The 13,469-nt window shown below is 51.2% G+C and overlaps 2 protein-coding genes across 4 annotated transcripts in view; both read right to left on the bottom strand.

The window, feature by feature from the left end:
• HOXA3 (homeobox A3) overlaps positions 1-3,808 on the bottom strand; it is a 44,499-nt gene extending 40,691 nt beyond the window's left edge. For 2 of the 3 annotated variants that reach the window (XM_075419093.1, XM_075419094.1), the window contains exon 1: positions 3,754-3,799. The gene's annotated coding sequence lies outside the window, so the exon portion shown is untranslated. Of the gene's footprint in view, positions 1-3,753 lie in introns of all 3 variants that reach the window. The other variant, XM_075419096.1, reaches the window with a different exon arrangement.
• Positions 3,809-5,036: 1,228 nt separating this feature from the next.
• Positions 5,037-8,395, bottom strand: HOXA7 (homeobox A7). Its single transcript, XM_075419101.1, has 2 exons — positions 7,921-8,395; positions 5,037-6,846 (listed from the first exon to the last, which is right to left on the bottom strand). The coding sequence occupies exons 1-2, from the start codon at positions 8,294-8,296 to the stop codon at positions 6,563-6,565; spliced, it is 660 nt and encodes a 219-aa protein (XP_075275216.1). The 5' UTR covers positions 8,297-8,395; the 3' UTR covers positions 5,037-6,562.
• Positions 8,396-13,469: the final 5,074 nt, after the last annotated feature.

Raw genomic sequence — 13,469 nt, 5'->3', positions numbered from 1 at the left:
CGTGACAGCAGCGGAGGGGAGCGCGCAAACACAGAGCCCCCCCCCCCCCCCCAAACTGCGGGCGGCCGGGGGTGGGGGGCACCCTGAAAAGTTGGCGGCCCCGCGCAGTGCGTGTCCCCGCGGGCAGGCCGCTCCGGAAAAGTTTGTGGCCGAGGGAGGCCGTGGAACAGGGAGAGAGGGGTCTGGGGGGGCGGCCCAGCCTGCCTCCCTGCTCCCACCGCGGTGCCGCAACCCCATCCAGGAGTTTTTAGGCGATTCCCCCCCCCCCCCCCCCCCGTGCTCTGATATCCCCCCTCGACTGAGGCTCCCCCCGGAGCCGGGCAGCCCGCCCTGGGGCCGAGCCCTGCCTGCTGCGGGAGAGAAGCTCGCGCGTCCCGCGTGGGAGAGGTCCCGCGTCCTAACGAACGCCCCCGCAATTAGCGCGGAGGTTGCGGCTGCGGGGAGGGAAGCGGCGGCCTCGTGGGGAGGATTTTTGATTGGCACCAAGAGCCCGAGAAGGCCCCGTGCAGGGCTGGGCGGGCTCCCGGAGCCCCCCGAGCGGCCCAGATGAAGTTCCACGTGTCTCTTCTCCCCCGCACCGTGGGGGAATCAAACCTTCAAATTCAAAAACGAGCCAGTAGGACTATCTCTAATTAATACAGCCCCGCTAACGAGCCGCCAGAAGCCAATCGGTTTCGTCGTTGCTCGGAATAATTTGATCGAAGGCGGATGTGTGTCTTTGGGGCGGGGGAGGGAAATAACACACGAATCAAACATTTCCACCTTCATTTTTCAACATGGCAGTCACCCCACGGCGGAAATAAAATTCTCGGCCCAGGGCAGGGACAGTAACGGCGCTGATGAAACTCGCCGAGGCGCTTTGGATTCGGCCGTAACCCCGCAGTTCCTGGAGATAACGTGAGGTTGTTTGCTCCGAGCTGTGCTGGCTCCTAATCCGTGCCCGTTACAGCAGACTGAACAGCCCAGTTTTAAACGCGCTCTGACGGGGAGCTACACTGGTACGAGCCCCGCTTCCTAAAGCGGCTTTCAAAGGAGAGTTTTGTTGTTGCTGTTGGGGGACTATTTGTCTCATTTCCGGGGGCGGATTACGATACCTATAAAACAGTGGTGAGTTAAAACGCCGCTCCTCAATAGTTTGTATTGTTGTCATTCTCAGCTGGACTTTCACATTCAGATGTTGATTGCCTCCAATTATTTTTTTTTTCCTCTTTCCCCCTTCAACTTCCTTAACCTCTGCGGCCCGGCTAATCCGTAAACACACCTGGCAGAGTCACGGCTCCCTCGCTGCATGCTTTGGGAGGTCACTTCACAATCGCGCATTTGCTGAAAGCCAGCCTTCTCCAGAAGAAGTTTTGTTTTTTTTTTAAACTCGGCGTGAATAGAGTTAAAAAAAAGGAGGTAACACCAGCAAACCAGCAAGGTAAACACAAATAGTTTTTTAGCAGAGATTTTCGCCAACATAGGTCAGAACGAAAACGCGCCGTGAAAAATGAATACTCGGGACGCGCGAAACCCACCGGCCTTACTTTAAAAAGTTGTGGCCGGCCTGTATTTTGTTTCAACCCACCACGCAGAGACCAGCATTTAAAAAAAGAAAATAATCACGCCAGTCTTAGTTATATTTACATTTTATGGCATCGGTTACAGACTGATTTCTTTTTTCTTTCTCCCTTTTTTTTTTTCTTTTTGACTCTTTTCTCAAGTTGTTGTTCGTGTCCAAACCAAACTGTCGAAAGCCCGACCGCAGGCAGCGAAAACGTTCCTTCGTTGATGCGTGATATTGAGAGGGTTGAAAGGCGCACGTTCGCCTGGCCGGGTGGCGTTAGGGGAGTCACAGTGACAGCCGAACAATCCGCACTGCAATCTCCGCTTCAGGCACAGTCAGGCGTCCTCTCCGCTCCTCCCCTTCCCCCCAGAAAACCCCGAATTACGATCATCTGTTACCCCCTGGCCTTGCCAGGGCAATGCCCTGCCCAGACACATCTCGCAGCAGTTTCCTTTCGCCGTTCCCCCCCCCCGCCCCGGAAAGCAGCAAGCCGACCGCTGCATTTTGCCGCCACAACGCAGTCCCGCTTGGCGATCACGGTGTGCGCCCCCGCCTTTTATCTGCTCCCGGAGTTCCCCGCACCCCCGGCACCTCCTCCGCCGGGCGCTTCGCCTTCCACCCCCGGCCGAACACCCGGCCGCCGGCCCCCGCCGCCCTCGGACGCAGGTGCGGGGCAGTTACCCTCTGCAGAGCCTAAAAGCCTCCTGCTTCCTCGTATCCAAACCCGCCGAGAAACCCTCCCCGTGCTCGGCAGCCTCACCGAAAGCAACCTTTCTCCGATCGCTCCTAATTCAAGCAGCTCGGGGAAGGGGAGCCGTGGTTTCGGCTGCCGGGGTCTCGGGGAGCCCGGCCGGGGGGGCGCGGGCGGGTCCTCCCCAGCCAGCTCCCACGGTGATATTTTACACTGACACGCACCGAGGTACCAGCGAAGGGGAAGGGGAGGGGGCAGAGCCGGCCCTGCCGGAATAGCTTGCCCGGGGGCGAGCTCCGATGCTCCCGTAGAAAAAGGTAGGCTGGATTGCTTTCTTTCCTTTTCTTTCTTCCTTTTTTTTTATTTGGTCTTCGATTTGGGTTTCCCCCCGAGCAGCCCTTTCCCGGGGGCTGCGGGGGCCGCTCCGCTCCTGCCTCCGCCGTTCCGCCACGCCGTGGCAGCACTGAGCACCCCCGGCCCCGTAATAAATAATCCCGCGCCCGCCGCAGCCCCAGTCCGGCGGACAGATACCGCAACGCGAACGCGACCGCAACGCTCGGTCAGCCCGGCAGCGCCAGCCAAGAGCCGGGGACAACGCTTAAAGCGCTCCCGAGCCGCTCGGTCGCCGGGAGCAGGCGGGAGAGACGGCGGGGAGGGTCTCGGTGCCGCCGTACCGGGGGGTTCCCGCTCCCCCGACACCCCCCCGCGCCGGCACACACCGACCCGCCAGCCGCCGCTCCCCCCGCCCCACTGCAACAGTCACAACAAGGAGAGAAAGGGAGCGGGGGGGGAGAAGGGAGGGGGAATGGAGGAGGGGGGGAAGCTCCGTCTCCGGCTCTGAAATCGGTTTGGCTGCTGCGAAGCCGGGAAGAGCCGGGAACGCGGCGCGGAACGACCCACGGCGAGGCGTGGGGGTTTGGCAGGCAGCGATGGAGCTCGGAAGGAAAATCAAAGGCACGTTCGCGCTGTTTCCCCCGCCTAGAAACAACCTTTCTCCTGGGCGAACCAGGAGACATCGCCCTGAATAGTGGTTTTTTGCCTTTTTTTTTTTTTTCTGAAATAGCAAAAAATAAATTACATCTAGATTTCAGCTGCCGCAAATGAATTTTAAGTTAACGCTGCGAAAATTATATATATATATACACATATACATTTGGAGGTTTTAAATTTTTTTTTCCTCCTGCTGGAAAAAAAAAAATCCCCTCGGATTGATGCTTTAAACCTGAATTCCTGGAAAATAAGCTGAATGTCACGGCAACCCCCTGGCAAACGCAAACAGAAATAAACTTAGTGAAAAAAAATTTAAAATCCACGGTTTCCTTGCTAAATAACAGAAAAAAAGACATTTTATTCCCCCATATTTTTGCATGCATCGGTTAAGGCGAAATTAACTGAGCTGCAGCCACCTCTATTTTTGGCCGGCAACATTTCCATTCGGTTTAATTGCACATGTCTAATATTTAAAGGTATTAAACCATGTTTCCCTGCTTACGGTAGTGTCATATACATTTCTCACCTTTTAGGTTCTGGCTCACAGGAGCCCCTGCGACTTTGACAGCTGTCGCTTTGGCTGCACAGGAGACGAATCGCCCTCCTTTTGGTGCCAGAAGAAGCAGGAAATTAGCCAGGTTGCAAGTTGAAAATCTGCCACGCCAGTGCTTTGAATCCAATATGCCACACCTTCCAGCGGGGGAACTGGAAATTGCCATCCCGGATCTGTGTTCTAGGCGGCTGCTTGCGCCGAACCTCCGCACACTCTGTTCACTATTGCCTTACAAAGAACAAATGAAATGGGGATTGAAAGCCGGAGAGATCCGAAGCAGGACAGAGCTCAGCAAAAGAATGCGGCTCTATTCTCGCAAGGGAAATTATAAAAAAGTTCATGTTCACGGTTACCGTCCACATGACCGACAACGACCAATGGAAAAACCGAACAACTCATAAAGTTGTATTGCAAAGTTGTAAATTTTCATAAACAACAACGGATTTATGGCCTTTTCCTCATCACTAAGAAGAGGCAGGTCTTAGAGAGGCGCCATCTTACCACAGAGCCAGCCCTGGAGTTTTTTTTTAAAGACCTGGAGTTTGTACTAATTTTATTAAAATTACAATTAGTACGTTAGCCAGGAGCGGAGTGTACTAGAAAAAGGGAACTTTCGCGCAAACGATGCTCTGGTTCTACCTGTATTTACCCGGCCGAACAAAGGGGCTTTTCGGGCGAGCTTTTTTTTTTTTTAAATATATTTTTTTAAAAGATTGAAAATATCAGAACTCTTTGACGTTACGCGGTACCTGGCAAAAATGATACATTTTTTCTAAAGCGGGGCTATTTTTTCCCCTGTTTAAGACCACCCTGCTGCCCCCCGAAAGCCGCACACACATAAACCCCACGCGTAACCCGACCGGATCGTTTACATTTGGAAGTTTCATATCGCACTTTCTGCTCATCACCAAATATTCTTTCACTGCCTGCGATTTGGGCTGGATCGCCGGCCGCCTGGACCGGGATTGCGATTGCAAGAGGACGCAGGAGCAGGGTGGAAGGAAACCCTCCCAGAAAGCAGGCTTTCCGCTTTATTAATCAACTGCGCTAGGGGAGGAAAAGAAAAAAAATCACTAAGTCGAGATAGAGAAATTGACTGATTCCTATCAATTCATCACCTAGGATTTTTTTTTGCCCTCTGATCACGGGGAAAAAAAAAAAAAGAGATTTATAAGGTCTAATTTCTTTATTTGTCTGTGTAAATTATTTTTCGATGCTTCCTTCGAACTGTTTCCCTAATAAAGAAACATAATTCATTGTCAACAAGCATATTTATTTTCTGTGTAACATGAAACACATTTATCGTGGGAGATACTTGTACACGGTATCACTTCCAAAGAGAGTTCACAGAGATTATTTTTTTTTTCCACTTCCAATACTTACACGGCATATTCAAATGTTCACAACGAACACATCGAAACACATTGTAACATACAATTTTTGAATAAACTTTTGCCAAACCTTCAAGACGGATTTATACAGAGTTCTTAACAATACATCATGCTACAAAGTTTCCAAATTAATTACATACTTCCCAATTTATGACATGATCTTACAAATGAGCTCCAAGACGAATATAAATGACACAAAAAAAATCGTTCAAATATACAGTATCTGCTATTGTAGGAAAATTCACGGTATTACATATTAACATGTTCGGATAATCAGGACAAACAGTGTATTTTTTTTAAAGGTGGTTACGCGGTCATTTAGATTGACTTTTCAAATAACACTTTACGCTATATTAAGATCAACCTAGAATAAGAAAGCGGCCTTTAGCAGAGGCAGCCGAAGGTAGAAGCCAACAGAAGATATTAAACCGCTGTGTACGATATTGGCGTGTGTTTGCTTCGTCACTCGGAATAGTAAAGAATCGAGAACAAAGATATATTGCAGCATATGGTTTTCATTTATAATTGCTTTGGAATAAATATATTATTTTAAATTTAAATATATTTAGCCTTTTCGGTACCAAATTCTATACCAAAGCTATTGATGCGTGCTTTTCGAACGACTACACTTACATTGCTAAAAGCATTATGCGATTCACATTAGTAATGTTATCTTCTTTTGACTACTAAAATACAGTATACTTTCGAAGATAGGTAGGCGGAGCAAGATATATAGGTAGTCTGGAAAATAGGTAGTACAAATCATTGCTGTAGATTGTAGTGGTTTGTGGAACATCTTTTTTTGTCCCCTTACTTGCTGTTTAACCTTTTTTGTTAGTGTAGCTGTTAGTTATGATACTTTACTAACAATAATTAAAAAAAAAAATAAAGAAAAAAAGAGAAGTGCAGAGCTACTTATTCAAAATTAGGTAGTTTTTCTTAATGTGAGCCTAATGCACTTTTCCCCTTACACACGGTTGGGACAGTCGAGTCAGGTAGTTACTTCGGAAGGTCACGGTTTGCTATCTGTGCAAGCAGCAGTTCTCCCACTGAAATGTCTCCTGGACAAACCCACCCAGGTACGGGTGAACGAAAAACGAAATGATTGTAGGATGCTCTTAGGAGAGATTACCGAAAGATTCGACACAGGGCAGGTTTGGGGAGTACGGGAGAATGGAGAGAAGGCTGGAAAACCACCCCAAGAAACGTTTTCATGTTTGCAAACGCTCTCTTGCAATATGATTATTAAAGGGAACTGATTTTTTTTTCTTTTTTTTTTTTAAATAAAAAGCGCCAGTCTTTATCTTTTTTTTTTTCTTTAAAGGGAGCTTTTCCAACTGTCATGTGCATACATCATCATACGGAGAGATCGTTTCCTCGAGTGGGACTCCTTAGTCCTCCTCCTCTTCGTCCTCTTCCACTTTCTCGACGGAGGCTGCTGCTGCCGTGGGCTCGTTGGGAGCCGGGGTGCTGGAGCTCTCTTCCTTGTGCTCCTTCTTCCACTTCATCCTCCGGTTTTGGAACCAGATTTTGATCTGCCTCTCCGTCAGGCAGAGGGCATGGGCGATCTCTATCCTCCGCCGCCGAGTCAGATAGCGATTGAAGTGGAATTCCTTCTCCAGCTCCAGGGTCTGGTAGCGGGTGTAGGTCTGGCGCCCTCGTTTCCTATCTGGACCTGAAAGCAGGCACACACGGCCAGGAGTTAGGCAAGAAGAGAAGTGGAAAGTTTTATCTTTCTATTTTTTTTTCCACCCCCTTGTTATTATTTTTTAAATAAATACACATATACACTAAAAGTGGCCGAGCGAGAGTGAATGTTCCCCTTCTCGCTTCCCACCCGCCCCCCCCCCCCCCCCCCCCCCCGCCCTAACAAAGACATTTCAGCCACACGACCTGCCCTGCTCAGGCAGGGCAAAAATTAAGTTGCTCGAGACCTAGAAAAAGTGGAGCGAAAGCGTTCAGCAGAGGAGGTGGGGGAGGAAATTGCTTTTGGGAGGAGGAACTTTCACCCCAGGCGATGCATTTCCCTAAAACCTTCCAGACTTTCTCGTTTTGCAAGGGGAAATAAAAATCTGGAAGGCCGGGCTGTATTTATTTGATTTTAATGTCGGGGGCTCCCCCCACACCCCCCCCTCCCGCCGCCTGGATCGTAAACAATACATCGCATTTAGGTCCAGAAGAGAGCTCTCCTTTTTCACAGCCTCTCGCCCCCAGCACACCCCCCCCCCCCCGCCCCGTTTTCCTGTTCAGTACATTTCTATAGATCCTTATCTCCGTGGAAAGGGCGGGGGGGGGGTGGACGGCACACGAGAGTGGCACTTCTCGGCAACGTGGGCAAGGCGAAGCCCTCGGCAGCCCGTCCCCAGCTCCTGAACGCCCCTCGCCCCTCCGCCTTCCCCAGCGAGCGCGGTTTTTTGCCCAACTTCGGCAGAGGGCAGGGGGTACGCTCACCCGCGGGGGCTCCGGGAGCCCGCGGCCGACTCTCCGCACGTTTCTACGGCAAACAGCGCAAATCAACTCCACGCTAAAATTCCGTAGCAAACGGAGTTAAATAAATTTACGAGGCTAGAACCCATTAATTGGGCAATAAAAAGTTTTATGGTACTCATTTACATACAATGCCACGGGCTTTCTACGCAATGGCGCCTCGGCTATAATTAAAACCATAAAGGCTGTGCTGACAGTCATCCTGGCGACAGGCTCTCGCCCGGCTGCCACGACTCCGGAGCCCCTCTCCGCTTGCCCCTACCTGAAGACCTCATCCAGGGGTATATCCGGAAATTAGGCTCAGCCTGGTTGTGCAGGTTGCTTTCCTCCGCTTTCTCACAGCTGGGTTTGGTTAGCTCATTGCAGAGGACGGGAATGTTCTGATCAAAAGAGGAACAATGCAGGTTGTAGGCGTCAGAGCCCAGGCTGTATCCGGAAGAGAACGGGCTCTGGTATATGGTACTGTTCACATTGTACAAGCCGGGCATGGAGGAGGCGAAGGCACCCGCGCCCGGTCCATAGCCGCTTCTCTGGGAGTTGCTGGCAAAGGAGCAAGAAGTAGGCTCCGCATTTTGGAAAAGAGAAGCCCCCGCCGTATATTTGCTAAAAAGCGCGTTCACATAATACGAAGAGCTCATAATTTTGACCCGTGATTTGTTGTCCGGCAGGCTTCAGTGTCGGTTTTACGAGGTAGCGTGATATATGATAACATTACACCCCCAGATTTACACCAAACCCCATTTTCTTTTGGACTGAGCTGCCTCGGGCACGTGACCGGTCATATGACTCCGCCCGCCAATCCCCGCCCGCCTCACAGGTGGTGCCGGCCGCGGCCCGACGGTGCCCGGCCGTGGTCGGCCCCGGGACGCCGCCGCCGCCGGGCCCGGCAGCGCCCTCCAGCCGCCGCCGCCCCCCCCCGCCCCCCGACGGCGCCGCGGAGAGGGGGCTGGAGGGGGCGGCGGGCGTGCTCGGCCCCCCCTCCAGCAGGGACGCGCACCCCGGCGGTCCTTTAGGCGGGCCGGGGGGCGTGGGGGGGGGAATATAATAAAATAAAATATAAGCTGTAATGGAAGCTGTTCGCCACCCACGCGTTGTTTATTCCCGCAAGGAAAATAAGCTGGGGGGGGGTGACCCCAAAAATCACGGTGCTCCCCTGCAGCGGGCCCTGGCGTTTTCCCCCTCGGGAAAAAAAAAAAAAAAAAAAAAAAAAAAAAGCACCAAGGTCACCCCCCCCCGAAGAAAAAAAAAATAGAGACCAAAAAAAAACCAAGCTAGGACTCAGCTTTCCGAACGCCTTCAAACTAAAAACTGAACCAAAATAAATTAAACACCCCAGAGCCGAAGAACTCATTTCCGAACGGCTTCGACTTTCCGCCGCCCGCTTCGCGCCCCGCGTACCTCTCCGCCCCGCGCACCCCGCAGCCCTATGCGCAGCCGGGACGGCGGGGAGGGCTGCCGCTGCTCCGGGCGCGGGGCTCTCCAACAGCGCGAACGGCTCTCCGTGATCCTCAGTCCTCGGCGGAGGATGCTGCGCCGCGCCCTCCCTTTAAACGGATCGTAAAATGAGTTTCCTTCCCTCGGACGGGGAGTCCGGGTAAAGACAGCTTTTACTGCCTGCCTGTATTGCACATCATAAACTGGAAGGAGCACAATGGAATTGCCCCGGAAATTCTCCTTTCAATTATAGTTTGGTGCCCCGTGTACAAAGGCTTTCTCACCCCTTAAAATTGTTCTCGGAGATATTTCGCACGGACCCTAAACTTTACTATTTGTAAACGCGGGACACCCTCTCCCCCCCCCCTCACCCGCACCTCCAGCACACACGCACTCTCCGGGACTCTTCCTGTGCGGTTATTGCAGCCCCGCGAATACAGGTTACTGACAGAAGCCAGCAAATTCCCTAAAGCCGGGTCCCGGAGATACCGGTGCTTCCGAGCGCGCCAATGTGGCGGCTGCGCCCAGATATTTGCCAAGCATTAAATACGCGCAAACGCGGTTGTTATTCGCTAGGCGTGAGGGAGAAGCTGGCGAAAGAGCCCCCTTTGGTTATTTCTTCCAAATCGCCGATATTAGACGATATACCCGCGGTCGCGACTCGCGACGTGGGAACCCGCTGGCAGAAGAGGCAGAAGAGGAAGGGAATAAAGGCCCGAGAAGTTAAACGAATGCGAAGCAAACAAGACGAAGACCAAGAAGATCAAAGAGGCTGAAGCAGATGACATTAGACCAATAAATTGCTCCTCTGGTGACAACATACCAAGATGCAAGAAGAAAGAAACAGCAAATATAACCAATGTCTAGACTTAAACACGGATAGCGCAGGGCCGAATAAATTAGCCGGGTGGTTGTATTTCGAGCTCTCTGATTCGGTACCATTTGCACATTTATGTATTTTTCTTCGCGCGTGTTTACTGCCGCCACCTCTTTTTTTTTTTTTTTTTGCTCTCGGCTTTTTTTTTTTTTCCCTGCCAACCCCTAGGGTTTCTCAAAACGCCTTCACTGAATAAATCTTAAACGGACCCCCAGACATGGGTCCCCGCCACCTTATTTACTTCCCCCCCCCCCTTGCGTGTTAGGCATAACGCTGCCTCTGAAACAGCCTCTGAAATATCTCGTTTTGTCGCACGCAAGACCAGGCTGGATCCCCGCGCCTGAAAATGCGCGTTTCATTTTAATGTATTTTTTTTCCAGGAGAGGAAAGCGGAGAAAGAGCACAGATCGCAAGGTTTCGGTCACCGCAGTATTCTCGCACGCTTTAAAAATAATCCCCTATGCGGGATTCATTGTGGTTTTTTTTTTTTTCGTGTGAGCTCTGGACTACCTCTCTTTGCCTTCTGAGCTTTTCCGGGAAGAAAAAGGTAGTGATAAAACGGTGCTCATAAGTTACAAGCGACCTGGGAGCACTACATGATTATGACTTGTGTATTAAGCAGTGTCTTGACGTGGTTCATACTAGCGAGGATTTTGTTGTTTTGGAATCCGTTCTCGCCGTAATTTATCTACGATTATAATGGAGCACACTGTGCCAAGTCATTACTTGGTATGACGACGCATAAACACTTTTTAATTTCAATGTAATTATACAGCCCAAGGAAAAAAAAATAATTAATCACAGTAAGTTTAGCAATGCCATTGTAGACAAACATTTGATAGGAAGGTTCTTGTTAGAAAGCAGGGAGTGGCTGTGGCTGTTGCTCTTTATCCCTAGAAAGAAATGAAGCTTTGAACAAGCATGGGGAAAAAACCTCTCAGTGCGCGCGTTCCTTCCAGATGCAGAATTTCGATATAAAGACATTGGCTCTGATTTAAGGAAACGTAAATAAAACGCAAAGTAGTTCTGTTACGGAGTACTATGCAGCGATTTGTTTACTTGTCTGGCTTTAACTCGAAAAACACAACGTCCGTACTTCAGCCCACATTTTATGCTTCCTTTCCTCCTGCCTGTATTTTCCTTCCAGTTACTTTTCCTCCCTTCTCTTTTGGCAACCGCCATCTGAAAACACTCTGCAACTCCCCACTAAGCCTCATTCTCCAGACGCGACAGCCAACAAAAGCAAAACGGAAAAAAAAAAACCAAATACGAAAAGGACGGGAGGAAATCGAACCGAGAGGCGAGGAGAAGTTAGGCATGACTTTGGGAGACGCGTCAAGTTTGCAGAGCGTCAGCCTGCTCGCATCAGTATCATAGAATTACGGCGGGTCCCAGAGAGCTGCAATTGCTGGGGACACAGGCAGGGATTTTTTGTCTCAGACAGCTGTTGAGGAGTTCCACTCGCCGGTAAATAGTGTTCGAACGGGGTGGCTGCGGCGCGGCCGTTTCCCCGCACGGCTGCGGCTCCAGCTACGCGGGGCGGAGGAGCGCACGGGAAAAACCCGTCTCCGGGGGCTCTCCCCCCAGGTTGAGCCGGGGAGACCCTCTTCCATGCTGCCCGAACCCCTCAGCTCCCTCTTTTCTCCAAATATTTCCTTTCTCACTGGGTCGCTCTGTTTGCAGGCTGAGGAGCTTCGCCGAAGGGCGAAGGTTTGGGGCACGGGGCAGTGAGGAGCTGGCATTTCGTGCCGGGACTCCCTGCGTCTCCGTTAGCCGGTAGGAAACGCCTCGGTGTTTTGGGAATAATCGACGAGGGGGTTGTGCTTGGCGGCGACTGCCGCGGGAGCACCGAGGGGGGGAACGCCACCCCGACCGGGTTGACGGTGGGGCATCCCCCACCGCACACCGGGGATAACGGAGGAGGGGTATAAACCCCCCCAACCCTCCCGGCCTTCGCCAGACCCGACCCGTCGGTTCCCACCCAGTCGACATTTTAGGAGCTCCGGGGTCGGCGGCCGAGCGCTTGATGGCGGGCGGGCGAGCGCCTTTCCGCGGGCTCACAGCGCCACCTGCCGCCGCGCGGCCGCCACCGCCGCCCCCGCCGCCGCCACCCCCCCGCGCCCCCCCCGCCGTGCCGGCCCCGCGGAGCCAGCGCCTCTTGCCCGCCAGCGCCCGGGAAGATAAATGTCCACCTCCCAGCCCGGGTTTGGGCAGGGGAAGGCCAATAAAAGGTTGTTATTTCCGCTCGCCCGCTTTATCTAAAACAGCCAGACAAAACAAATGAAAAGGCTTTTGTAGAAAATCTTAATTGTGGCTGGACAGTTGTAAACTCATTAAGAGCCGAATTCCAGACAGTTTGCAGACCCGTCATTTATTACACACTCTTAATGCCAATTCTTTGAAGTTGCCTCCGTCTGCAACAACAGAGGGCGTCCCAGCATCCCCGAATACAGGCTCGGGGATCAATTAGGGGCTTTTTCTCTGTGTTCACACCACAACGAGCTCCCTTTTGCTAATTACAACTCATCAAATCTTACCCCGGATTTCTTTTTTTATTTTTTGTTTTAGGTGAAGCCGAAAGCCGCTCGCCGCCTTTTTTTTTTTTTTTTCCTTCCCCCCTCCCGCAGCTCTGCACATCTGTAAACTTCTTGCCGGCTCCCTAAGTTTTGTCTTTAGCCCCGCAGCGTTTTACACCCCATAAACGGTTACAGCAGTCATTTTCTTTTATTGCGCTGCATGGCTCTGAATTTTCCTAACAACAACTTCTGCCAAGACCACGAGCGTGTTCCGTCTTCTTTTACTTTAAATACATAGATGGACGCAAGCGAACCTTCCTAAAACAAAAGGGGTTTATTATTAATCGACATTATTTGCAAACAGGGGCCGGCGTGGCGCGGCATTGCGCTGCCGCTCGCCTTGTGGATGATATCCACTGCTCTGAGCAGTAAGATGTCCGCCCGAAACAAGGGTAAAATTCAGCAAGCTCACAGACATCGCTATTTTCTTTTGTTGCTGAGCTTGGTTTGGCTTGGGGCGACGGGGGAGGGGTGGGTGCAATTGAGGGGGTGGGGGGTGTGGTGTGGAAATCTTCCACTGCAAAGAAACCTTCTTTCTGTTTTTGAAAATAAATCCTATTTCGTCTTCCCTGCTCTAGCCTGCTGCCAGCCCAGCTCTTTCCTTCGGCTAAATCAACGACTAAAATTGACACCATAAATTCTACTATAAGTGTCAGTAAAATTTTATCTGTATCTATATCTATCTGTACATACATATATAATCTGAGGCGCTAGTAAAATGCAAGGGGTTATTTGCCACGGGACATTTAAAAGGGAGAGAAAAAAAAAATCTCAAACGTCAAGGCAAGGGAAGGAAAAAAAGTGTGACTTTTGAAATAACATATTTTGCACGGGCAATTATCTCTCGCAGGGAATTTTAGCTGAACGCGCTTGGGAGGCGAGCCTGCTCACAGGGCTTCTCGAAGCACGCTTGGTGCTGGACAT

This window comes from Opisthocomus hoazin, chromosome 4 (assembly GCF_030867145.1).
Source record: "Opisthocomus hoazin isolate bOpiHoa1 chromosome 4, bOpiHoa1.hap1, whole genome shotgun sequence".
In the NCBI taxonomy this organism is placed as follows: domain Eukaryota; kingdom Metazoa; phylum Chordata; class Aves; order Opisthocomiformes; family Opisthocomidae; genus Opisthocomus; species Opisthocomus hoazin.
This window is presented reverse-complemented; position numbering and strand designations above follow the sequence as displayed.

What these genes read in the sequence shown, in the direction of transcription:
- HOXA7 (XM_075419101.1), bottom strand. Translation starts at nt 8,296, where the DNA reads ATGAGCTCTTCGTATTATGTGAACGCGCTTTTTAGCAAATATACGGCG. An exon ending in CCCCTGGATGAGGTCTTCAG is followed by an intron (nt 6,847 to 7,920) that starts GTAGGGGCAAGC and finishes GCCTGCTTTCAG; the next exon opens with GTCCAGATAGGAAACGAGGG.